Below are 27007 nucleotides of genomic sequence, written 5' to 3' on the forward strand. Positions count from 1 at the left end.
GCACCTCGCGAGCGCACACACACCGCACACTCACAGCACACACGCACCCCACGAGCGCACACGCACCTTGCGAGCCCACACTCACAGCGCACACGCACCGCACACACGCAATGCGCACACACACACAAAGATACACGAACACAGAAAACGAAGTAAATAAAGTTGCATAATCAGGAATAAACTAACGGACGGACAATCAAGCTCAGTGACTGTTTCGAGAGAAAGTTAGCAGGTGAACAAGTCGAAATTCCACCTAGTTTTGGCTGTAAGAGCATTTTTATGGCCGTTTGCGGGACATTTCATTTGGACTGCTGCGTTCGCCTACAAAGTACTCAACTCACTCCCCTGAGCGCTTTGGGACATCCTCCTGAGGGTAAAAGGCGCTGAGCCAAGTGCAAGGATTACTATGATTTTTACTTCAAATATATTATTAATAAAAAAAATACAAGAACAAACAACCACCAAACAAATACTGTGTTTGGAATAGCACCTTTTCAGGTCAGGAGGAGGTCTCGAAGCTCTTCGCGGTAAACACGTACTGTGCAATATTCTTAAATTCAGTTTAAATTTGGAAGTTGAGGTTTGTGTTGTTCGAACACGGAACAAAATTAAGACTGAATGAAGAATTTTGTGCAACCTTAAGTTTGAACAACCGTGGTGAAGTCTATGTCTTCTATAAACGTTAAACTCGCAAGTCTGGTTTGGATACTCTTAAGCATGGTAATGGGTTTCCGCACGTGTCAGACACCAGGCTGACCCCCCAAAAAATACTTTCCACATCACTTTATGGCAGGCTTGTGAGAAGTGCACGCTGCACATTGAACCTTGAAAATCTGGCCTTTTAAGTCGCAATTGATGTTACGCTTCATATTTTGGCTTCAGGTCATTTGGCACATTCGTTCCCCTTAGCACCAGTGTCTCTAAACCAGGATATTCCACATCAAATTATTTTCCATCATACCTTCGCCTCTTTTGCAATCCTACATGCCAAAAAAAACCTTGTTAAATGCAACGGGTCTGCAAAGCAGTTTCATGGATTTACACCGGTCTTGTAACAAAGTCTCAAAGCCTCCAGGCTTTCAAATTCCAGCGAGGTTACAAACTAAATCTTTGCCTTTGAAGATCTTGTTCTGCCTTATCTCCGGTTTCCCTCCAGCCATCCACTCAACTTGCTGGATGGAGCTGCATACTTTTCCTCCCCTTGAATTCACTTCCCGATGCAACCATTTCATCGACATCCCCACTCACCAATTTGATGGTCACAGCTACATTACCTGGTAAGACTGATATCTCAAGCGGCAAAAGCTGAGCTCTCGAACTCTCTGCTTTTAAATATGTTGTGCATTAAAGTAGTGCGTATTTTACATAGACCACAGTGCATCTGGACTTAAATCTTCATGTCTAAAGAATAGCTCTTTGCTTTTTAATTGAAAACAGCTTGAATAGTACTTTAATGATGCTATCATGTTGCAGTCAAAGTTGATATTATTACAATTTACCGTTAACAGTGTACATTGTTAGGAACGCACTTCATTAAAAGTGAATTTATTATTGAAAGTGTGTTTGCTTGTTTTTGAGGATCAATTGACAGCTCGCTCTGGGGTTGTTGAGGGTTCTTGTTAACTTTCTCTGATGTTGTCCCATTTTCTCTTTGAAATCACAAGATAGGTTAATGCTCTACTGCAGCCCTGGTGTAACACTGCCTGTTCAGATGGACACTGAAAATCTCAAGGCATTTTTCATAAAGGGAAGTGTCCTTTGGTGTCCTAGCCAACAATCCCTCAGATGACAATAAATGAAAATTCACTTCATGGTTGTTTGTAAGGCATTGCCATTCACTAACTGTCTGCCACATTTGCTTACAAGTACACAGAAAAGCTCTTTGAGATGTTTTGACGTGATAAGGCGCTGTATCAAATCCAAGGATAATTTGTTATTCCTCCATTCTGAGAATCTGTCTGAAGTTGTGAGTTGTGATAAGATATGCAATGGAAAATAAAGAGGGTGTGGAGGCATCCGATCTCAAACGTATTATAAAAGGGGGAGATGCATTGTAACATTGTGGCCTTTTCTTCCTTGAAATCTGGGTTTCATTGATGGAAATGTAGATAATCTCCACATGTACTAATTACACCAGTCTGTACACGCCAAGGTTTCAGGTTTATTGTGCAAAGGTATGTAAGACCCGTAGCATGTAACAATAAAAGGTAAGTCTATCATTGTGACATTTCCATTAAACCTATTAGCCAGATTTACATTCTCTTTCTTTTTCCTTTATTCCATTCTGCCACTCGGCACTCCACAGAATTAATAAAGGCATTAAAACACAATTGAGTATAGATCAAGCTGAACCCTTTAATTTATAGAATGACTATTAATACACTCGGCTGATGCTCGATTGTTTGGCTTCTTAAATGCTTTCAAGGACCAAAGGGTATGTTTAGGTCTCTTTCTAATGGGCTCTTACTTTAGTATTAAATGGTATCCTTTTTTATTGAACTTGCTCGGCAAGATTAGTCGCACTCCCACTTACACTGACTCACTTGACAGAGCAAAGGCACTGTAGCCGGCAAGCTATTATAAGTGCTGGACGGTTTGCATTACGGCAGTTTCCACTCATCTGTCTGTCACTTGAGGTTAAAGATCTTCAAAGCCTGGGGCACACTTAACCGAGCCTCGAAACTATGCAACAAGCTAAATGAGAGGATCTGATCAAAAAAAAGCCCTCGCTGAATGGAGCAGGCAGAACTGTTGAATCATTAGGATGAAGTGCCCCTTCATTCTCCACTCAAAACACACAATGGTATGAAATGGCAGAAATACACTGCTCCTTCTCAAATAAAGTCTAATTAAAGCTGGGAACCATTCCAGGAAAGGGGAAGCAGAGAGGGAATCTATAGGGATGTACCTTGAACCTTCTACCTCCCCACTTAATGTTTTTTCCTTTTATATTCACGGAGCGCGCTGTTGCTACCCCAGAAAAATAATCAGAACTTTATTAGGTAGGAATCAGTTAGCATTCTACTCAACCTGTACTCTTGCTCGCCTCCCCCGCTCTGTTTAACTAAAGAAAGCAAGTTATTGTGTTTTTTATATATTGTATATTTTGGGTGAACGAAGTCGACAACTAAAGAACAGTAAAAAAAATTGCAAAGAAAATAAGAACTTTTGGTTTTCTTTCCATTAATTAAAAAATTGGGGCCTGGAAATATGGTAGAACTATAACTGCCACATGCTTGGGAAAGTCCAAAGCTTTCTTGATCCTGGTATTTTACTGCGTTTTTACAAGAAGGTAGCAAAACGCTGCAAATTAAAGTTTTATTTGCAAAAGAAGAACTATTATGCACACGGAAACTGCACTTGTCCTCTGCGGGGAATTATATTACAGGATAAAATTAGCAGCCCTTTTTAATCCGATGACCGTGTTAGTTAACACAAGGAGCATAGCATCAGCCTATGCCTTGAGCAAGCCTGGTAGTTGGTAGCACTTTCACCTCTGAGTTTAAAAGTTGTGGGTTTGAGTCCATTGTCTGGACTTTGAACTCACATTAGGCTAACACTCTAATACAGTGTGGGGCTGTACTGCATTGCTGGGAGATGTCATCCGTCAAATAAGACATTAAACCAAGGTCCCGCCTGCCTGTTCAGATGGATGTTAAAAGATCTCCTGGCACTACCCGAAAAGAGATGGCAGTTTCTCCCAGTGTCTTGGCCAACAATGTCCCATATAAAATTGGTCATCCACTTGATGGATGGCCGTTTGTGGGATGTTGCTGTGCATAAATTGACTGCTGTGTGCGCCTAGAAAATACACAGTTACTACACTTTACAGTAAATCTTGTGAAGTGCTTTGAGACGTTTTCCTGTTAGGGTAGATGCTGTGTCATTTGCAAGGATTATTGTTTTTTTATTCTTATTATAAGGAGTAGATTCTGAAATAGGTCAATTCTACTCCTTACATTAAGGAAACACTGGCAACGAGAGCAAGATCATTAGTAAACTCTTTAAAAAAATTACACTCCATATAGTAAGCTTCATCAGCAAGAAATCTCATGCATAATAGAGTTGCACTACCTTTGTTCAATCTGTTCAATGGCACAGACTTCACACACAAACCGAAACCAGGCCAAACACAAGTTAAGTAAAACCAAAGAGAAGCCGGTTGCATCAATCAGCAATTATCTCTACATTTGTGATCACGTTTAAGGTTCGTTGCTAAATTGTCTTCTTAAGTGATCAAAGGGGGGAAGAATATAACCCAATAATAATAATAATATTTTTTTTGATATGGCACCTATCACATCAAGAGGATGTCTCAAAGCACTTCACAGGATTTCGCTATAAATTGTAGTGACTGTGTATTTTTTGTAAGCGAATTTGTGCGTGAAACCACCTCTGTGTTTTTTCTTGATTCCACATCGACATACAGAAGCGCAAATGCATTTCAACTGTATGTACTGCCTCGGGCATTTCTCCTGAACATGACATATGCACATTCATTAAAGCATTTTATTACTTGCATTGTACTGAAATATCCAAGGCAAAAGTCGAGATATTATAATTACACTGCACTATTTCTTTCTGTTCTGCTTTTGGGCAGATTTTGAAGGCATCTGCCATTCATTAAATCATTTACATGCTCTCATTAAACCTCAAGTCACAATGGGTTAGGCTCATTTTATGCNTTTTTTTATCAATAATAAAGGTAAAACATAAAACTGGCTGGATGGTAAATGTTTGATTACGTACCATTTTTAAAAACAAAAACATTTTCGCCATAAAAAAATTACGACCGCAAGGCAAACAAACTTTAGAATCACTGGCAGATTCATCTACAAAACACATACTCACTACACCTCCCAGCGCTTTCTTGTGAAGTGCTTCGAGGTGTCCTCCCGACGTGAGAGGTGCTGTGTCAAATGCAAAGATTACTACCATTATAAAACATGCCACCCTTCAAGCAGTCAATACCTCAAGCAAATATTTCTACCAAATGTTTTCCATTGCAATCTTTGCAAGAAATTCTTACAATAGAATGTGAAAATTGGAACTTAATTCATCGCATAGATTCTCATAACTGTTTAAGGTTCTGCTGAAGGAGCTGGATATCTGTGTCTCTATTTTTCTAGAGGGGCTCAAGAGCTACTGCTGTGGTATGTATATTTTACTCTCAACAGAGGTGTGTGGTGGTGGGAGAATTTATCTTTGGCATTATTTTCCTCCCTTCCCTTGTGCACTGCTTTTATTTTTAGGGAGGGTGGGGGGGAAGGTATATGCTGTGTTATCCCACCCCATCCCCCACCCCCCACCCACAGGCTCTCTTCAACCTTGGATTAAGATATTTGAACCCACAGTTACCTTGGATCCAAAAGCCAGAAAGCTGTCCTTGAAAACAGCTTGGATTGGGCTTCAGAGGACAGATCTCAATGCAACCATTTCTGATTCTTTTAGCCAAGGTAGGGAGAAGAGAATTAATTAACAATACAAAGGACACACACGGAACATACAGTCAGCCCTGGGCTGCAATCCAACTCGGACAGATGGGCTGAAAGTCTCCACCCCATGAAATGAACTCAGGAGGGTGTTAAAATTCACTCAACCCTACATTCCAAACTGCCCACAATTTGCTAGTAATTGGCAAATCAAGGAAATCAGTCTGGATATCGCAAACCAGACACTGGCACAGTGTGGGGTGCAAGTCTAAGCTTGCAGTCACAAACGTTTCACCCACAAAATACACAGCCAATCCAATTTATAATACATTCTGTGAAGAACTTTGAGACGTCTCAACGACGTGATAAGGCGCTATATCAAATGCATGGATTATTATTAATTATTGCACTCGCCTGCATCTCGCAGTGTAGCTGACCTGGGAGTATTGGATGTTGATAATAGTTTTTGCTACGATTGAAAGAGTTAGCACGTCATTGACATCTTGGCCAAGGACAAACGTGGTTTGGATGAAGAAGACCTCTCAGCCCATTTGATCTCATCCTTCCAGAACATCCACCTAACCTTCCTCCCATCACAGCATCGAGCTGTTCCTAAAATTACTCTAGTGTCGTCCCTCAAACACCCTTTCTGGTAACTCACCCCAGTCATTAAATACCTTTTGTGTAAAAAAAAACCCCTGGTGTGCCCTGAAATTGCCCTTTACAACCCTGAACCTGCACCTTCTGGTTCTATTCTCTTAGCAGATCTGACAGTATTGTTTTGCGTTTCCTCTCTTTGTCAAAATATATTTAGAATCTTACACATCTCTAAAATATCTTTTTCAAGGCTGAAGAGCCATAGCTCTATATATGGGTGTCAGTCTGACTCAGCCGGTAGGACTCTCGTCTCAGAGACAGAAGGGCGAGGGTTCAAATGGCTTCAGATGAGACGTTAAACCGAGGTCTTTTCAGATGATCGTTAAAGATCCCATGGAACTATTTGAAAAGACAGGGAGCTCATCCTAGTTTCCTGACTAACAATCCACACAATAAAATTGGTCATTTCACTTCATGGCTGTCTGTTGGGACATTGCTAAGTACAAATTGGCTGCTGCATTCACCTGCAAATACATAGTGATTAAGCTTGAGAGTATATGCTGTGAAACACTTTGTGACGTTCAAATGATGTGAAAAGGCGCTATATCAACGGAAGAATTATTATACACAATATGTGCATTTGATCTGAATATATACACAAAGAAGCAAGAGAAAAGGGAACGCGGGGCATGTTTGCACAGAGCGGGACTCAACTAATCTGTTTTCATTTTAAGTTGGAAAAAACACATTTGTTTTGAATAATCCAGTAGCCTTTAGACAATCGGGTCTTCGCAGAAACCGTTAAGTTCTCCAATGCTACACTACGCAGCAATAGAATCACTTCCTAATTATATTTTCTAATTAAAATTGAATAAAAGAGACATTTTTCAATGTTCCTGCCAAGAACACAATGGATGAACTCCGGACTTTTTTTTTCGCTTCTCGTTCCCAACACTTCTCTATTCATGTTCCGAGCTGGAGTTATTGCTGTGCCGGTTGTTAGCTTCACCCTGACTGCTAATTTGTTAGGAGCAAGCTATTCTGTTAGTCCATACGTGCCTGACACCTGTGAGAATTTTCTGCTAACAGATGACCGCAATTAGTCACAAGTTACTGTTGACGTGAAAGGGATTCTTCTGTGTGAAGTCGTCTGTGTGAGAAATAACCATCTACACCGTGTCCTCACCACAGGGTGCTGTGACCACAGATTAATTGCATTCAACGTCTCTGCAGATAGACAATCCGCACAGCTACCTTGCTGGTATCCTGTTCCGTCAAGGATGCAAACCCAAAGAAGTCGCAGAAACACCTCTGGAGAATGAATTTCCATGCTCCGGGTGTTAGACAGACCTCATTTGGAGGGTATTTTCCACTTCTAAACAAAAAAAAGCAGCATCCGCAGAGGTGAGAAATGAACCAAAGTCCTAACCACTGGAGCACACAAGAGGCTGAAATTCAAAAGAAATTGGATTTTTTAAAAAGATTTCAGATTGTATTCAGAGGTGGCACATCCCAGAGCTCCCACACACATCACGCTGCAACTCCCATTCCCTGAGATGGGCTGAAAAAATATATAAGTGTAATAATAACAATTTTAATCCTTACATCTGATAGCGCTGGGGAGGACAACTCAAAGTACAATATACTGTAAAGTGAGATTACTGTGTATTTTGTAGGAAAATCCAGCAGCCAAGTTGCACAGAGCAATTTCCCACAAACAGCCAAGAAGTGAATGGCCCATTTTACTCGGGGGATTTTGGCTCAGGACACCGGGAACAACTCCCTTCTCAATTGTTTTATTAGAAGTATTATTTGTACTTCCCCATATGCAGCAGCCGCACTTGTGCAACACGCAATACTTATTGAGGGAGTTTATAGAACCGTGTAACAACTTGCAGCTACACAGGGCCCTTCATCCGGGTAGCGTCTCAAATACTTAACGACATCATGGTTTGACACCAGAGCCAGAAAGTGGGTGAGGGAGGGGGGTGGGTGGAAGAAGGTGACTGAAGGCACGGTCAAAGAGGAAAGTCTTTGGGTGTGATTTGAAGATGGGCAAAGAAGGGCATGACAGAGGAGTTGAGGCAGGGAACTCCAGAGAATCAGGGTAAACTGGCTGAAAGTGCGGCCACAAATTATGCAACAGAGGGAACGAGGAATGTACAGCAGAACAGGTTAGCTGAGTGAAGGTGGATGGTAAAGGAGTGGGATGTGAGCAGATCAGAGAGAGGTAGGGAAGTGAAGCAATTTGAAAATGAGAGTAAGGATATTGAAATGAAGCCTGGTATACAGAAAGGTGTGGAAGGAAAAAGGGTCAAACTCATTGAGAAAATGAGAGGGTGGTGGTGGGTGGGGGGAACGGCAAGACAGATTTATTTTAATAGAATACAGTTTCAACTCAGAAGAGAACTATATTTCAAGCAGTGGACTCCCAACTCTGCTTAAGAACAAAAACAAATTAGACTGCAATCAGAACATAGATAACGGTTGAAGGGAGCAAAGGAGGATGCAACATTGGGAGGGGTTGGGGGCAATGAGATTTATGGTTATAATATATTCAGGTCCATTTTAAAATATTCTAAACCCTAATGAATATTCACCTTGTTGCAGATCAAATCTGCCTCATTTCACAGAATCTCAGTGCAACTAAACCGAATTAAAGCAACTACTATCATCCAGTGCTGTAACAGGGTCTGAGAGAGATTCTCAAATCATACCATTAAACATTCTAAGTCTGATCCGCCTGAGGCATTTGCATCCAGCCCACAGCAGTAATTAATTTTCCTTTACAGTCGGTAAACAAATCCATCAGCCTCCATGGGTGATCAATGATAAGCTCACTCAGACGATGGTTGAATCAATAGCTTATCAATGCGAATTGAGGCGGAAAGTTATCTGTCGAGATGAGGGCTATGAATAGGGTCCGTAAAGAGCACACCAGATATATTTAAACAAGATAGTGGGAGGTCCGAAATACTCATAGGGCTGTGTGATCAATATCCAGCCACAAATAGAGCGCACTTTCTGATATAATTAAGTATTATCCAACAAGCAAGAGGAAATGATCGACGAGGGCTGTCCGGTTATTCACACCCAGTGGATTCTTGCGAGAATCCCACAGAAACAGAGCGATGAATTGCAACTCTGGCCACATTCATCACAGGTAAATTTCTTGTGAGAAAAAGGTCACATTAGCATAAAAAGTTTTTTTTCCCCACACATTTGTTTTAAAAAAAGCAGTAAAAAGTGGAGCAAAAATACAAACCCTATTCATTCTAAACATCATCTCGCAAAGATCAGTCACCCACTAATGTGTTAAACAACACTGATGGGGGCGGGGGGTGTGGGGGGAAAGGATTGAACATGTATTTGGCTAACAAATCACCCAGGGGATTTTTTCCTTGCTTCACGGCTGCTTGTTGAGACGCTGCGAACCGAATGCAAGGAGTATTGTTTTATTTAGAAAAGGATTCAGAACGTTTCGGGGTTAAAAAGTGCCAGAAAAACAGTCACTGCGCTGGTTAGTAACGACGGACGTTATGAAAAGAGAAGGCTTTCTTAAAACAATAACAGATTATCCTTTCCTTACTTATTTGTAAGAGATTATTGATTTTTTTTAAACAAAGAGATAAATGACGGTATTTGCCACCAAATCGTTGCAAAATGGGCTTCTGCACAGTTTGAACCCAGGTTCACTTTAAAAGCATTGACCTTTTCTCAAGGCTGTCACACTTTTGCCCGTGAAACAAAGGCCCATTTTATGTTGACAACACTTATTTGGAAAGTAGGGACTGCAGTTGCCTCATTCCTCCATTAACGTATGCTGTCCACGTATACAAATTGGCTGCCTAATTCGCCTGCAAAGTACACAGTCACTACACTTTACCCTGTGAAGTTTTATGAAACATCCTCCAGGCATGAAGGTGGGGGGGTGGGCGGGAACACTGTGTCAAATTCAAAGATTATTAGGATTAACGATTATCTTTTCTTTCCCCTATTTCGGAAATTACTTAAAAGGACCATAAAAAGAATTACAAAGTTAGCACAGTCTCCATGTTTATTACGATGAATTATCACCATGCAGTGAATTGTTATTTTAATAATTCTAGAAAGGGGGTTCTGCGTGAACTCTCCCGACTCGATTTCAGACCACATTTCACCAGAAAGAACAGGTGCTTGTTTTATCCGAGTTGCTGCGAATTACACATTCAAAACGAGGGGATTAGGAGTCAAAGGTGCTCTTTGTCTTGCAAAAGGAATGTGCGATGAGTGGGAAAGAGGAGGGGTGGGTGGGTGGGGGAGAAGAAGAAGAAAAATCAATGATCTGAAACACAAAGAGATTTATTTGCCTGCAGGGTTATAACTCGTTACAAAAGCACTAGTGTGGCAGCAGTGCGGATTCTGAAAAATGTAGGGATTTCTTATCATTAAACCCGTCAAGTTTTTAAAATAGCTTTTTTTTGGTAATCGTTGCCCTTTCTCTGCTGTTTATCTTCTCTTTCCACAGATAGAAGAGTTGAGAGGTTGAGGGAAGGAGGGAGAGAGGGAGGGAGGACGGACACGGGTAGGCCTTCCGCCCCTAGAATTTGATTCATTTTGCCCCTTTAATGACCACTAGGAGGCACACACGAGTCGCCCGCTCTACAACAATACTCCTCGCATTTGATGTCAACGCCTAGTAATGTCTCAAGAGCTTCATGGGCAATTGCTGTCAACTGAGGCGAAAGACCATTTGCAGGCAAACACAAACACAAACTCCCTATTTGAGGAATGATTCCCTCCTCTGCTCAGCGCTTTCCTGTAAGGACTTCACCATGTGAAAAGTGGGGCAGGGGGCAGAAAGATAAGACAACGCTGCATGCTGGAATCATGTGTGTTGCAGCGCCATGGACTGGACAGAAAGTCGTACCAGAAACCGCCATAGAAGCCCGCTGGGCTGGGGACAGCTTGCAAAAATTTCACTGAAAGGCTTTGTGCAGGAACTTATTTGATCGTTCAGCAAGTCACTCTTGCAAGGCTAATCTGTGAAATCAGAAGCGGGCTGTGGAAATCATTCCCTGCACATCAGGGCAGGCAAAACACAAGCATCTGCCTCTTAGCTCAGGTAAGACACCATACCGCAAATCACCATCCGAAAGAACAACCATTCAGCCGCTGGTTCAGCCATGCACTGCCCTTTATTGCGTGTGTGTGAGAAAACACAACACAAATGAAATATGAATCTATCTCCTTTTTAACAAAAAGGGTTACTTTCTTATCGCCTCCACTCAAGCAAACCAGAAACTGCAACTGAGGTATATCTTGATTCTGAAAAGCAATTGCTCTGTGCAGGAAACAATTGGCTGCAAACGTTGAGATAACGCAATCTAAAGGGAAGGGAAAAAAATTACCCTTACATTCAGTATAGCGCCTTTCACATCAGGAGGACTTCCCAAAGAACTTCACAGGATATCCTGTAAAGTGAAGTGACTGTGTGTTTTGTGGGTGAAAATAAAGACAAAGAGAAAGAAACAAAATGGGATCCATCTCATTTGCAGCATGTCTTAATGGCTTTGCTTTAAAAATATAAAATTCCCATCAATCCACATCAATAAATATGGTAGAGATTGTTTTTGGGGGGTGAAAAAACAACAGTATTGCTCTCAATGAGTGAGTGCATTTGCTGCCATTATTTTCAGGCCAGCGTATAATTAACCCAGGAACCAGAAGCAATTCATAGCCTTCAAGAGGCAATACAAGCTATGCTAATTGTGCAGAAAGCATGATATTCATACAGTACCAAGAAAGATCTCTCAATTCTCTACAAGATTAGAACTATCAGATTTTCCACAACGCCTTTTCTCACATTTTTTTGTGCATGCAGGCACTGAACTGGAAAATCTTGCAAAAGAAATCCAAGCCAGAAGCGTGAGAAAAAAAAGATTAGCGAATAGTTGAGCCATTCGATCATTTCCTTACCTTGGCAGGCGGTCTCCTTCTCAGCAGGTTCATATCCAGAAGAACAGGTACAATCGCCAACAGGAACCATCCACTCCCCATCCCCATTGCAGTACAGCTTCAGTGGGACGGATACCTCGACGGCATTCGTGAGACACGTGCCTGGAGCGATGACGAGTGACGTGGCCTCAGCTCCGGTGACCGTTTCCGGAAAGACCGCGAAGTTCGCAATGACAGACGGGCACTTCTTGTAGAAGACGCGGACGGAGATGAGCGACATGCACGATCCCAGATCCTGGAACGCTAGGTAGAATCCATTCCTGGATAAAGGACCGAAGCTTCGGATCTTCACGTTGACTCTGCCGTTCTCCAGTTTGGAAAAGCTCTCGTCCGGCGCGATGGTGTCCACTTTGACATACGGATTCTCCATCCAGAACGGAGTCGTCGGGGTGGCCGAGTCAGAGTCCGACTCGTAGTAAAATAAATTAAACGTTTCCTTACAGGAGCCGGGGATATTTGGTATGCTGTTGCAGTCCCGAACGGTGAACTTCATCTCCACGTAGACTCTCTGAACATCTCTGCGTGCTATGTAAGTAGTCCGAAGCCAGTTATTCTGGTTGGCTTCCATCACGTTACACACCTGATACGTACGGATAGGGTTCATTCCATCGTCGTACCCGCTCACCTCTTCCCACTGAGCAAAGCAAGAAAGAACAGATTTGTAACAACAGCCAAACATAAATCGGATTTTTAATAAGATTCCCTTATAAGACGCAAGTCGTGTCAATGGAGCTGCCCAGTATCTGGAGACAGCACAGTCATTAATGGAAACATGTCCTTGATGTAGAATTTGCCCTTTGCAGCCCTAAACCTATATCCACCTGTTCTGCTATCTTGGAACATCCAAAGTATTGTTCTGAGTTTAGTTCTCATTTTGATTTAAAATCTTATATACTTCTAGGTGGTCCTATCTATGATGTCTGTTTGCGAGATCGAAGAACCCTAGCACGTTTATTGGTTCCTTATAGCTCATCTGTCTTAACACTGCTAATCAGCTGAGGCTGAATTAGCTAGGGTGGGTGTTTAGGAAGGATGAGGTCAAATGGGTTGAAAGGCCTTCTGCACCCAAAAAACAATCTAGTGAAATAATCGCACTCCAATTCTAAATTGCACTGTGGATCTCTCTGCAAATGATGCTAATTCACCCACTCTTTTTTCTCAAAGTACATCGTCACCCCCCGATTGACAGCAGCTTGAAGGCATCGCTGTTCTGTGCAACACACGAAATAAATCCTTACGATTACAGTACATGATATTGAAAAAGTGGTTGCTACGTGCAGTGAAACACTCTCAGGGCTACAGCTGTAAATAAGGCCCCCATTTGATTTGATTCAGCACAGGTGTGTGCATATGTATCCAATAGCAATTTTCAAATATTTTAGGCCGATCCTTACTCAAATGAAATATCCAGCTTCCAGCCCGGTGTTTATCTTTCTGATTGGTATGGTTTTATATCAACAAATGTCGCACACAGGACCACTCCACTGCAACAAAACAAAATCCACTGCGAATTCTTGTAAGCCGCTGAACTTTAATCTGCGTGGCTGGCATCTTAAAGCATAAATTGATGCTGGATGTCAGTGGTTTAAGACATCAACGTGCTTGCAGCCATCAAAAATTCTGGATTAACAAAATAGTAGTTAGCTGTTTATAGTCACACGTCCCATTGAGAGGGTCTGGTTACGTCTGTCTGGTGCAGAAGGCCTTATTGCTGAAGTGTCCCGTTCCCTTGGAGGAACCCATGTGGTGAACAAGTGAGACAGCAGATTCTTTTCAAATGTTTGGGGTTAAAGGTTAATTAATACCAAGGCTGGGCACACACTGAATAGTGCATGTAATTGTTGGCATTCTCCCTACATATCTACAGTCACTACACTTTACAGCATATCCTGTGAAGTGCATGAAGAAGTTCTCCCAATGTGAATGGTATAATATAAAATTCAAGGGTTTTATTATTTTTATCAAATGAGAGGATTATTATTATTATTACCTCCCTATTCCTACGCTCCCTGCCCTCCACTCATCCCCAACCCAAACTCCAGACTGTCTAGAACTATGGGATGTCCTCCCGACGGGAAAGGCGCTGTACAAATGTAACTTGTTATTGTTGTCTTACATTTTGAGGCAAAGTTGTCCTACAGGCCAAGACGAGGTGAATGATTTATATATAAGAGTCTGTATGGCAATTCTAGATGTGTAACTGCATTTCTTGTTACGTGTGGAAGCCAACGCAGAGACGAAATGTTTGTCAGTGACCTTGAAATCATAGCTAATAATGTAGAGAAGATTAATTATGTATTTGTACTTAGTAACCTAGCTTTTCTTTCTCTATTCAGAACTTGTACACCTGTTCAAACAGTCAGGCTCCTTACTTGTACTGTCAGAGAGCAAATGTACTGTGAGGTATCCCACTGAAATAACCAAAGCTCAACACTGTGCTTGCAAAGAATATTCCTTGAATGCAATGGACTTAATCCTAAATATTCATTCCTTTATTCAAAGTACTTGGTAAATATTCCACCCTGTACCACTGCCAACAAAAGAACACAGATCCTGGGGAGGGTTTGGTAGAAGGAGAAACATAAAGACTGCATATCATCTGTGGCCATCGATATACCTTGCATGCAAATTCCAACGTTCTGCGCTATTGGCACCAATCAATTATGCAACTGCTTTTGCGACATGAAGCCAGTTTATCTTCCAAGTGAGTTACTGATCCCTTTACTTTACTGTATGGGTTGTTCATTTAATTCCTATTCCAGCAAATTCCAGAGCATAAGCATTGAGGATATATTGTCTGTTCCTTTGATTGCTTTAATGTCTGAACTTCAAAGAACTGAAGCAATAACTATTCCAGATAGTGCTAAACAAACACTTCATCCCTCAAAACAAAAAGCTACACTCGTGACAACAGTGTATTAGGCATAGCTAGCGTAGTGATAGGGTGTAACTGGGTTTCCTAATAGGCCCACATCTTAATGTAATGCAAGGTTGATAATAATCTATGCATTCAAGATAGCACCTTATTGTGTCAGCAAGAAAATCACAAAGGTATCACTTTGTGAAAATCACTGCAAGGGTGTGGACTGTGTATTTGTAAGCAAACTTGGAGTCCTGTGGATTCCTGTAGCTCAGTGGGTGGAGCCCTGTAGCTCAGTGGTTAGAGCACTCGCTTTTCAAGTAATAGACCGGAGTTCAATTCCAGGCAGAGGGCGAAACCTTGGGCAAGTTTCCTTACTCCACACAGAGTCTAATAATAGTCCCTCCAAAAAAACAAAAACAATAATAAATTGGTCATTTTCAATCTACGACTGTTTGTGGGACATTGCTGTGGGCAATTGGCTGCCGCGTTCGCCCACAAATATACAATCAATTCACTTTACAGTGTGTTCTGTGAAGCGCTTTGAGACATCCTCTCGACGTGAAAAGCGCTATATCAAATGCAAGGATTATTATTATTATTATTAAACTGCCATGAAGTGAATGATTCATTTTTATCTGGGGGGGGAGGATTCTTGGCAAAGATACAAGGCATAAACTCCCAATTCAAATAAATGTAGATCCAAGAATAATTCTGTTTCAAAAGGGAATGTTTGTGTTAAGCAAAGTAGTTGAGCACTTATCCAGGATTTGACTGTACTTAGCATTCCCTTCATCAAATATTCCCAGCTAAGAATCCATGGGACAAAATTCACTATGATTGCATTTCCCAATTAACTTCATGCTCATTGGATGTCTTTTCATTGAGCTAAATCTGGTCATTACTAATGTGTTCTATTCTTCTGTACGAGTTTACCGCAATTGATAACTCATTCGTATTGAAATGCATTCTCCATTAAATCCCTCAACAACAAAAAAAATTGGTAACTCAATCCATAACTATTTGGGAGACAATTGACTGCCAAGTTTCACCCACAAAATACACAGTCACTCCACAGTATGATATATTCTGAGAAGCACTTTCAAACATCTCAATGACGTGATAAGGTGCTCTATCAAAGGCAAGGATTATTATTATTATTAATAACGTTTATGCTTCTGTGTAGGTCTGTAGAAAGAGAAAAATGGTGTGCGTTGAAAAGATAAAAGAAACTCAATCATTTTATTCTAAGCAATTTCTGGAGAAGTGTGAAAGAGTGGCTGTAAAATATGTGATGTGACAAACATTTCTAGTGATCATTATCACATCACGTCCATGACCGGTTTCAAAAATATGCATATCCCAGAGTTGGAGCTTACCCCAGTTTCTGGGTGTGCGGTCCATCCCAACTCGGCAGTCTCCAATCTCGAATCCATAAGTGTATCTGTGGACCAAAGATTAAATACGATCAATATTGGCCTTGCGAGGGATTAAAGAAGAGGGTTTGAGAAATAGCCATTACAATGCAGCTCAGACAGGGAAGAATGAGTCGAGAACAGAGTTTTGTCACTGGGCTGCTGAACCCAATAAATCCTGAGCAATAAATCCTCTGCAAAAAGGGAGGAAAAAAAACAACACACAGCATTTTCCAGTTCTGCAAATGCAAGACTCCAAACAGATTAAAAAAAAGCTGTGTTTTTGTCAACATTGCTTCCGAGTCTGAAAGCTGAGAGTTATCCGCAGAATATATTCCAATCTATGCAAAATGCAACCTGGGGTCTCTTAGCAAATGTGAAACGGCGTGTTAAAGCAAGGCAGAGCCATAAATTGCTTTGGACAGCAGTTAGGGTCAAAGTCACATGAGGATTTAACAAATGGATCCAGCTCATTTACATTGTCTCATGCTTACAGCAGAGAACAGGGCGGCTGCAAATCAGTTGAAGACAGCAGCGGAGTGATGGGGGTGGGGGTGGTGGGAATGAATTATTTGACCATGTGTGAGGAAGAACAAATTGACATCAGCTGCTCGCTCAGTTTGGCCATTATGCGCTTCAATCTTTGCAGGTGAAGAGTTCTCGTTCAATGTTTGATATTTAATATTGAAACAAGCATTAGACTGGCCTGGCTTGTTATGAGGGAGATGATCATTCTGCGCTGTCTATAATAAGAGTATAGACTGTTGATTCATTGATTTCACACCGCAGACCTCAAATCTCTTCGATGCAGCCTCGGAATTGTGGTCAAATATAGTCCAGAAATAACAGTGTCTTGCAAATCCAACTCCAGTCCCTGCATGTGCGTGCATGTACACAGGTTGCCGTGTATGTCTGTATCCTACAGAGGTTAAAGTCTCCGTACACACACACACATTGACTGATATACAATATTCATCTATATGTTGGTGAATTATAAGAAAGATTTTTTTCTACAACTTAAACTCAGGAAGGGAACAGAGCACCCAAGCTGAAAATTAACAATCTGAGATGTCACAGCGGAGTTCCTGGGGACAAAATGCGGTATGTGATATTATCACAAAACGCATTTTCCACACTGTTAGAATCAAAAAGGGCATTTCCTTAAGAGCGCCTGAGTTTTAGACCAGCTATCCGAACAATTTGGTACACCTATAATCGCGAAACACCTCAAACAGACTTCACAGGTTACTGATGTAATAATAATAATAATCCTTGCAATAATAAAACTCCGTACCCCCATCACACCAGTTCTTGGCAGGCTCCACTGGCTCCCAAGTACCGAATGGATCCATTTCAAGATCCTCTCACTTGTTTTCAAATCCCTTCATGCTCTCGCACCTAACCTTACCCAGTATATTCTGTGAAGCGCTGTAAAGTGCAGATGCAGCTATAAGCAAACAGAACAGGCAATGTGGGCCTAGAGATGACCCTTACAAACGGGCAGGAAGTGAATAACCCATTGTTAGATTGAATTCTGTCGATAGGTCTATTGCAGAAGAGCTGAGAAGGAAGGAATAAGTGCAAGCATTAGCAAACACGCTGTCTAATTAATTATGTATGGTAACTGACGAGCAGGGTCTTGCCAAATTTTCCTGTTGCCTAAACAAATCAATTAGAGCCATAATGAGATGTAAATCGACAGGAACTCTCAGTCAATGGGATCAAGTGACATGTGACGGATGCCTGTGTAAGCAAATTTGAGCAGATCAGGTTGCTGTTGTCCAACTGCTTAACAATACAGACAATACAAAGTGCGGACAGAACAGGCTGAGGCTGCAAAGAAAGGAAGGACACAGGGGGGAGAGAAGAGAGAGATAAATAATTCTGGTCTGTTCCAGAGAATGAGCAATGGAATTGGAGTTTTGGGGGGGAAGGAGGGGCAGGGTAATATCATTAAGCTCAGCTACATTCTGTACAACATCTGTGTTTCCCCCCCTCTGCCCCATGAACATCAGGTGAGCCTTTGTGAGGTAGCAAAATACACTGTTTAATGTAGAGTGCTATGTGGCTAACCACATGCTGTTTAGCACAGAGCAAAGGCTTCGAACAAAGGCAAACCACTGCAGGATTTTCTTGGTTCCCTGAAATTTCCTCCGATTTCAATTCTTTTTAGCGACGTTTGGAACCCTGGGCACAGTCAGTGAACGTGGGCGCAAGTTAATTAGCCAGCAGGGTGCTTAATGAATTCAAATATTAATCCACTAAGGCCTCCGTTATTCCATTCACATCTTTTAAAACACGTGCAACTTCTAAAAGACACAAATTAGAAACCGTAGAAATTTACAGCACAGAAGGAGACCCTTTGACCCAGCATATCTATGCTCGCTCTCAAATAGCCATCCATTTAGTCCCGTTTTCCTGCTTTTTCCCCACACCCTTTTTATACATCTCCTTTTCGGATATTTATTTAATATCCTTATTGGGACATCTTAAAACTTTTTTTTGCAGAATTTTGCTCCCTTCTCTTTATACAATGGAGCCCAGGATCTTTAACATCCACCTGAAAAGGCAGGCAGTTTAACAGCTCATTCAAAGGACGGCACCCCGAACAAAGCAGAGCTCCTCTACTGGAACATCAGCCAAGACCATGATTCAAAGTCCCCGACTGTGGTCCTGAATCCATAACCTTCTGGCTCGACAATGGAGCTAGGCTAACACCCCAGTACGAGTCGTATTCCCTATTCGGGAGGGGAAGAAAACTAAAAAAAAGGAAGGAAACAACTACAGTTGTCAAACAACTTATGAGATACAACTGATGCCTTTCGTCTGGATTGATAGTCTAACGACGGTGGTTGTGTTGTTATGAAATGCATTGCGAATCAAACCTATTCCGCATCCACTTTTACAAATCACATTCCGTGATGTCCTGGGCATCGCGCAAATAATCAAACTCGTGGCCTGGTTTGTTCATCGTCTCCTCTCTTTAGTTCCTTTTTCAAATTGTTCGGCAGAACGTAAAGCTCTGGGGTCCACGATTTGTCCAGTTCAAAAATCAATAGTCCTCGCTGAAAGAAGGTAGCTGCCGCACAAATCACAGTTCAAATCCATTTACTTTGCGAGATATTGAACTGGAAAGTTGGCTGAATTGAATTTTAAAGCGATCGCTTTTTATTTCTGCCCCGCTCACGCTCCAGCCTGTCAATCATCAAGTCATTCCACTTGCACATTGGTAGATCGGGGCCAATATCAATTATTTCAGCTGAATGCAGGTCATGAAATTGTTTATTTTTTATGTTGCGATTTATGTGTCTGTGTTTGTCCATGAGGGAGAAGGGGATAGAGAACAAGAAAGGTATTGGAGAACGGATTAAGGAGGGGTTGGAGGCTTGTGTGGAGTATAAACACCAGCACAGACTAGTTAGGTAGATTAATCCGTTTTCGTAAACACGGTGTGTTTATACACATAAATATATGTACACCATATATTTATACATATATTCTTTTCCGCAAGTATCGGGAGAGTTTGACATTCTTGGTCTAAATTTTGTACTACAACAAACTTTTTTTTAAATAATGTATTTTTTTGTGGCTAAGATAGGGAAATATTTAAGAGTTTGTTTCAGCTCAGGAATTTTGCTTGCTTGAAAACTTCAGCAATAATTTTACCCACAGCAAATAATTACGGAGCCGAACAGCCACAGACTGAATTTTCTGGGGGATTAAGGGAGAAACAAACATTTAGTGAGTCAGGACGAACCAACAGCATGCCCTCACTTCTGTACAACCTTTGCAAAATAAAGCTAAGGCTTTGACTGAAAGAGACCTGTAATAGCAGTGAGGTTTTCAATGAAGGAGACAGGATAAAGGTTTGGAGAACTGGCAGTAGGAAAAGGTGAAAGGTATCATAAGGTCTCAAAATACATGGCTTACGCCAAACTAAACGCAGTAGCAACCGTCAGCAACATAGCACAACCAGGGGAAGAGTTAAAGGAAAAAGGAAAAGTTAGATACATCCTGCAAGAGATCTGTCCTGTGGTTTTCAATTCGCTCCCATCAGGTTTACGCAAAGCCCAAGTGTGCCATTCTGTGCAAATGGTTTGTGACAAGCCTCAGTTCCTGCACTGGAAGTCATTTATCTTCATCAGAGGTGAAGAAATGATCCCTGACTCTTGATTATACTTACCATGTGTCTCCAAAGCAGTCAGATTTGGAAAAGGTGGAGGCAGGGGAAAAAGGGGGTAATGTAATGACACTTGTAAAAGATGCCTATCAACTAGGTAAAAAGGAACTGAGTTCTTGACAAACACTCTCTGCAGAATAAATCTTGACAGGATTGATGAAGACTTTTTATCCATATGTCACAGTGGGGAGACTTGGCTGAAATTTTACACCTCAGACCTAATGGATTTATAATTTGAAGCCTCTAAAATCATGTTCAGCTATTTGTAATCCAGATAAATTGTATTATTGCATTGTCCAGATCTCCCTCCGCACAGACGCACAGACCGACACGGTCCAGGGGCTTTTTAAATTGCACAAGCTTTGTGCAATATGTTAACAGACTGAATTAGTTTAATTGACTCAAACATGTACAGAATCTGAAAGGGATCGCTTCGAAATTAAAAGTGGTATAAAACCTTGTGCGATCAAGCCTTTGCTAATTAATGCCCCCAACGTGCAAAAGCAGAAAAAGCCCATCCAAGTGTTCAGATGTTAATATCTCATAGGAATATTGGAACCCGAGTAACATGTTCCGCCATTCTATTCTATTTCACGGATAGCAACGAAACAACTAGATTCCAACTGCATCCGACGCTGGTATAAACTCGAAGCTGGGATTCATGTTCCCTTTAAACTTTCAGCCCGGCACTTCTGAAACAAACTGCTCGCTCCTCTTGTTTTATTGTTAAATTCTTGATCTTTGCTGTGCTATCTGATCTCACCTAGGGGCAGTGACATACGCTCTACAATTGGGGTTCGTGCTCATGAAACGGGCAAAAAGATCTCGCTTGCATGAATCAGCTTCTCGTGTACTGCAGACAGTCAAGTCACTGGCCCGCTCATCTTTTGTGTATGCAATGGCCACCTGGATGAAACCACTCACAGTGCATGCTGACTTGCCTTGTAGCATGAGTCAGGCGTTACAAAACAAATTGCTTTGGAAACCACTTCACAGGTGTTCGTCTGGGTCAATCCGTAGCTCGCTTTGCCTCAGAGTCAGAAGGTTGTGGGTTCAAGCCTCACATCGGGACTTGTGGAGCCCACGGTCTAGGCTGACATTCCAGTGTAGCGCTGGTGAGAGATGTGTTGTCGGAGACGCCATGCTTCAGACCAAACTGAACACTTTAGGGCGCAACAAGACAGTAGAACAAGAGGACATAGAGTTGTGAAGGGTAATTTCAGGATAGACACCAAGAGGTTTTTTTAAACTCAGAGACTAATGGCGGAACAGGTGGCCAGGAGGGTGCTTTGAGGTTAAGACACCAAATTCATTTAAAAAAGCAGGTCAACACTATGATGGCTGGGGGCAGGGGGGAACCGTGGGGTGGGTGTGCTACAGGGACAAGAATGGATGGACCAAAGTGCCTTTTTCATCCAAACCAATATTGTGAATGAATTGTAGGCTCCAGTCACTTCCACAAGGCCCAGAGATGGATTAAATCTGCTGCAACACAATGGATTTGGTTGTGGTGGGGGAAGGGGGTGGGGAGGTGGGTGTGGAGGAAGAAAAGAAAGGCTTTGCATGTTAGCTTTGAATAAATTCTAAAAACATGAGGCAAGCACGATCCCTGGATCACAGCAGAAGCATCAGGGACATGCACGCCGGGACCTTCATAAAAACCTCATTTTATGTATTATCCATTGCATTGCGGATGTACCGATTACATTGCTTTCATCCCTGATTACACGTTCTGCCCCCAGAGGCACTGCTGTCTGCCCCAGCAGGCCGCAGGGGCCAGTGCTTTCTCCCCACTGTGCCAGGGCTCACTCTCTTTGATTTACGGGCAGCGGGCTGACTTTAAATGCTTGGATTTACATAATTTATAGGCTCGTTGGGGGTTGACTGAAAGGCAGAGCAGATTTCAAAAACTGCTACCTGCGTGCTCCTATCTTTGCCCTTGCAAAGGCTGCAAAGCTGAGTGCATTTATAATAAATGTAATAAATAATTATAATAAACCTTGAGTTTGATATAGCTCCTTATCATGTGGTCGAGGCGTCTCAAAGGGCTTCACAGAATATACCATAATGTGAACCGACTGTACAATTTGTGGGCAAAATGCGGCAGCCAATTGCGCACAGAGCGGGTATGGGTTGCTGGCGAGAGAGGAGGGGAGTAGGAAGGATGGGGTTGGTGGGGGGGGTGGTGGGGAGGAGATCATAGGTGGTATTCTGTGTGGCCTAAACTGAGCTCCAACATTCTATATCATAACAGAATACAATAACAGCACAGATTTCCTTGAAAGCAAATGAGGATGGGGAGGGGTCGGGGGGGGGCTGAAAAAAATTGTGCATTGACTCGCAACAATGGACTCAGGCATCCACTGGTCTGGAACAACAGTATGTGACAGGGGTCAGCTGAATGGATCAGCCCCCTCCTTCTAAAGAGGTCCGATAGGTAATTGCGCAAGGCAAGGATGCTTTTCCCCCTCCCTCTTAACACCACAGCCTCCATAGCTCTGGGTTTGTGCTTGAAGAGTGCAGTCGGCCATAGGAAAGTATTCCCGAAGCACAATTATGCTAAGGTGAAAGTAGAGGCGAGAAGGGAGTGAGAGAGTGGAAAGGGAAACTGGGGGGTGTGTGGGGGGAGACAGAAAAATTGCAAAAATGGTAATTTCACCAGCTAATGAGCTGCAGACTGCCCTCAATGACTCTCGCCTATCAATTTGCAGTGAGCCTTGACTCACATGAAAGAAAGCACGACAAGGGTTCAGCAGAACTTCAGCAACATCTCAGCAGGCAGTAATTCTTCGGAGGAGAATGAAAATCGTGCTATAGTCAAGCAGTGCAGTAGGTCTCAGCTTGTTAAAAGTAGCAATAGACTACTCAGAACCCGCTGGGCTTTTCCATAGGAGTAACTGAAAACAGTGAACACCTCTTGCATCCTATTAACCTCTTAACTTCAACAGGAGATTTTTATTTTGTTTTACTAAAAAGTAAACAGCTGGGGTTTTTTTTCCCCTCGCAGGAATGAGTTTGCTGTCGAGGGTGGGCGGTGTTTATCATAAGAATGGGTCACATTCAGAGAGACAATGCCTTGTGGATACGTGCCTTTTTTTGTGGAGCTGCAGTTATGAGAGAGACGAGCTCACTTGCATATTTGAACCCAAGACATCAAATCGCTTCTGTTTGCAAACACACAATAAAGCTTAATTATCTGGCACTAATCTATTCAAGCAGATCTCATGCAGCACTATGTATGTGTGGGGGAAACTGGGTGGTGCAAGCAAATCAGCACACTATTCCTCTTAACCTCTGAGAACCAAGAGAGACTGATGAGATGCACATCTCTGCTAAAGAGGCCTACATATGAGCCTAGGCGGTCTTACCCAGTGCCTATCAGTGACCCTATGTTACAAAGGCTCTCCATTGCTTCTTATCCCATTCAGAGAAGCCACTACGATTGCTGGGAGAAGCAAACACCCACACACGCAGTTGCCCTGTGTCAGTGCCTTGGGACGTTCTCCCGACGTGAAAGGCGCTATACAAATGTAATTTTGTATTATATTGTAAAGACCCGAATTTCACCTAGCATTAGTCTGTGCGGCTCTAAAATTTAAGACGGTGAGGATTTGTGAGAAATAACCGTAATTCCATTTTCTGTAGTTCTTTAAAAAAAACTAAGCGAGTGGGTGGGGGGGCAGGGTGGGTCCAGGTTAAGACAGGATTGTTCTCCTGCAGCAGACCACCCGCTGGACAGTCTATCGGCTCTTAGCATATCGGCTATATTATTTGCTCTCTGCAGATCGATGAACGGCTTCACATCGCTGCGGTAATTTCGCGAGAGCTTAAGAACTGGAGACCTCCAGAGATCCAGAGCCTGCCATTGCTGCTAAATACGTAATGTTTAACTGGCAGACTAAGTGAGTTCAGGCCATACCTCAACTCACAAGTTGCAAATACTGCACAACACTACCTTTGATTAAAATTCATTTATTGAAGTCTTGGCTTCCTTCAAGCGCTAAAGCATGGGGCGCCTCTCTTTATCCACGACTAACCAATAACCTGAATAATATCTTGGCATTTTCCTAATGAGGTCATATTTCCTAAGCTATTTCCTGCCGCAGTCACACACCCAATAAGTCATTCATTCATAAATCTTGAGCCCTGAAGTCAGCTAGCATAGGGCCAAGCTTTTCCTTATTCGTCCCATAAGTTCAAGGACAATGGGCAATTTACAAGCCAAAACCTTTCTTTAAGACCCCTTCCTCAATTTATTCCTGTTTGCCTTGAAATGAAAACACATCTGTATTGTTGAGAAACAGGAGCTGTCAGGACAGTTGTGGATCAATTCTGTTGTGTGTAGCGTTAAAATAGTCTTTCCCGCTTGGTTTATTTGTTAAAAAAACACAGGTTTTACACAGCTGTTGCCAGTAGCACTGTGGACATGCTAACTGTGTGATGTAACAGTGGTTTAACAAGGACAAATGAGGGATAATAATAATAATAATAATCCTTGCATTTGATATAGCGCTTTTCACGTCGGGAGGACGTCCCAAAGCAATCTGAAGTCAATAGTCCTAAGTTCCAAAGGACTGACCATCAGCCCACGAGCTATTGAGCCATACAGACCTAACCCAGGAGAACCACCGTTCAATCCCTAAACTGGGAGGGAGAGGGATGTTATTCATCTCAGTTCTCCTGGTTAGGTGAAGGAAATGATTATCATGCGGCCCCTGTTGAAACGTGAAAGGGTGATGATGTCAGGTGGAAACTGGATAAGTCCAGGCTGTGCTTATCGCCACGTGCTACAGGGGGAAATTTGCCTGCCAAAGAGGTAACGAATGGCTCAGCTGAGATAACAAGAAAAGTGGACAAAACCAAAAAAAATCAAGCAAAAAGATAAAGACAGAACTTTTCCAGGAAAGTTTCAAGATAATTACATTTCACTGGCATCAGGAGTCTACCTCCGGCTCCTCCCAACACAGCTAAATGATTCTAACGGAACATCCGACCAAGTCTTTCTCACTTTCGTCTTTTGTAAAATAAGTGGAAATTCGGAGGAGATTTATAGCAAAACTCGGCTGGCAATGCCAAGATTCACCTATTCAGAAGGAACTGCAGAGACAGCTGAGGATATTTCCCCTCCCCCCAGCCTGTCAGAAAGTTGAACAATGTTGTAAGAGGGGAATGTGTCGGTTTGATTTAGCTAGGTGTGGGTGATGCTGTAGGTGGGGGAACAATGAGACTACTGTCTATGTTTGGCAATGCCTCTTTGAAACACACAATCGCCAAGGCTGATCCTGATCACAGAGAGAGCCCTGGGCAAAAAAAAGTAGCATTCTGCGAAATCTTTTCTCACGCTTTGAACAGTTCTGCATTTTTACCTTTTACCGTTCATGTGCCCAAGTTATGCAGCAACTAATAAATATTCATCGGGCAACGTGGAAAAACAGCCTGGCCTTTTATTAAAGGCATGAGAAGTGCATTCACAAAGGTGCTGAGTGTATTTGTTTTGTCTATATATAAGCGTTGCTGGAGAGCTTCGGTTTTAGCCAAGGGGCCAGCTGTGTTTGCTGCTTCTCAGGACACCTTCCGAGAGCTTTGTAATTTTCTTTCCTATTATCTATATTGGCTGCTCTTATCTTCAGTCTTGTCCGTAAAAATATTACAGCCCTGTGGTTTAACAAGCGGTGTCTATGACCCATAATGATTGCTTTCTTTTAGCCTCACACTGGTTTTCACTTCAGGTGCAAAAAGTACAAAACTTCTCAGACATTGAACGACTTTGTTAAAAGGCCAAACGGCTCAACTCTCCTTAAAGGGAGGGCCTACTGTCCTGTCAACTGGCGTTCAAGTCAAGTTAACCAGTGGGGGAAATCGAAGAGAGAGCTGTCTCAGCCATTGCGTTGCCAAACAAGAGTTAGCACCATTGAAATTATCCGGCAATTTGCAAATACTGACAAAACACAATTTGCTGCATCGATTGCGAATTTGACATTTGTTGAATTGCATTTTGCTCGCCCTCTTTCTCTCCCCCCCCCCCCCCCACCCTCTTCTCCCTTTCCCTTCCCAATCACCGGCTGCAAACTCTACAATACTCTACAATCCAGTATTGGCAAGCAAGAGGCTGCAACTGAAATCAACAAAAGAAATGGCAAATCGTGAGAAAGCCGCACTGGGGAGAACCTTTCTCCTGCAGGCGATGCCATGGCCAGTCATTCACATCCACTCCACTCCCCAACCGCCAACACGATGATCCGGTAACAGTTAGCCCAGCGCATTACTCCCAGCTTTATTAACCGCGCCACCGTGCCAAGTAATAACAACCTGTCCTGAGGAACATACAGCCTGTCAAAACTGTCAAAAACGATGTAAAACACTAAACAACAACCGAGCCAAGATTTCCTAAGCCAGTGCATCAATAATAAAGAATAACCCTTACTTTTGAGACAAGGTCAAAAAGCCTCGAAGCGCTTCATATGGAATTTACTGTTAAGTGCAGTGACTGTGTATTTTCTGGGAAAACCTAACAGCTGAATTGCAC

At 42.3% G+C, this 27007-nt stretch overlaps 1 protein-coding gene across 2 annotated transcripts in view; it reads right to left on the minus strand.

Annotated features, from left to right (window-relative positions):
• Positions 1 to 27007, minus strand: part of LOC103184438 (ephrin type-B receptor 3) — a 61687-nt gene that overhangs the window by 21545 nt on the left and 13135 nt on the right. For both annotated transcript variants that reach the window (XM_007902433.2, XM_042338999.1), the window contains exons 2-3: positions 16266 to 16330; positions 11988 to 12660 (exon numbers count right to left, since the gene is read on the minus strand). In XM_007902433.2, coding sequence (XP_007900624.1) covers positions 11988 to 12660; positions 16266 to 16330 — 738 coding nt within the window. The remainder of the gene's footprint in view (positions 1 to 11987; positions 12661 to 16265; positions 16331 to 27007) is intronic.

This window comes from Callorhinchus milii, unplaced genomic scaffold (genome assembly GCF_018977255.1).
Source record: "Callorhinchus milii isolate IMCB2004 unplaced genomic scaffold, IMCB_Cmil_1.0 Scaffold11, whole genome shotgun sequence".
Classification (NCBI taxonomy): Eukaryota; Metazoa; Chordata; class Chondrichthyes; order Chimaeriformes; family Callorhinchidae; genus Callorhinchus; species Callorhinchus milii.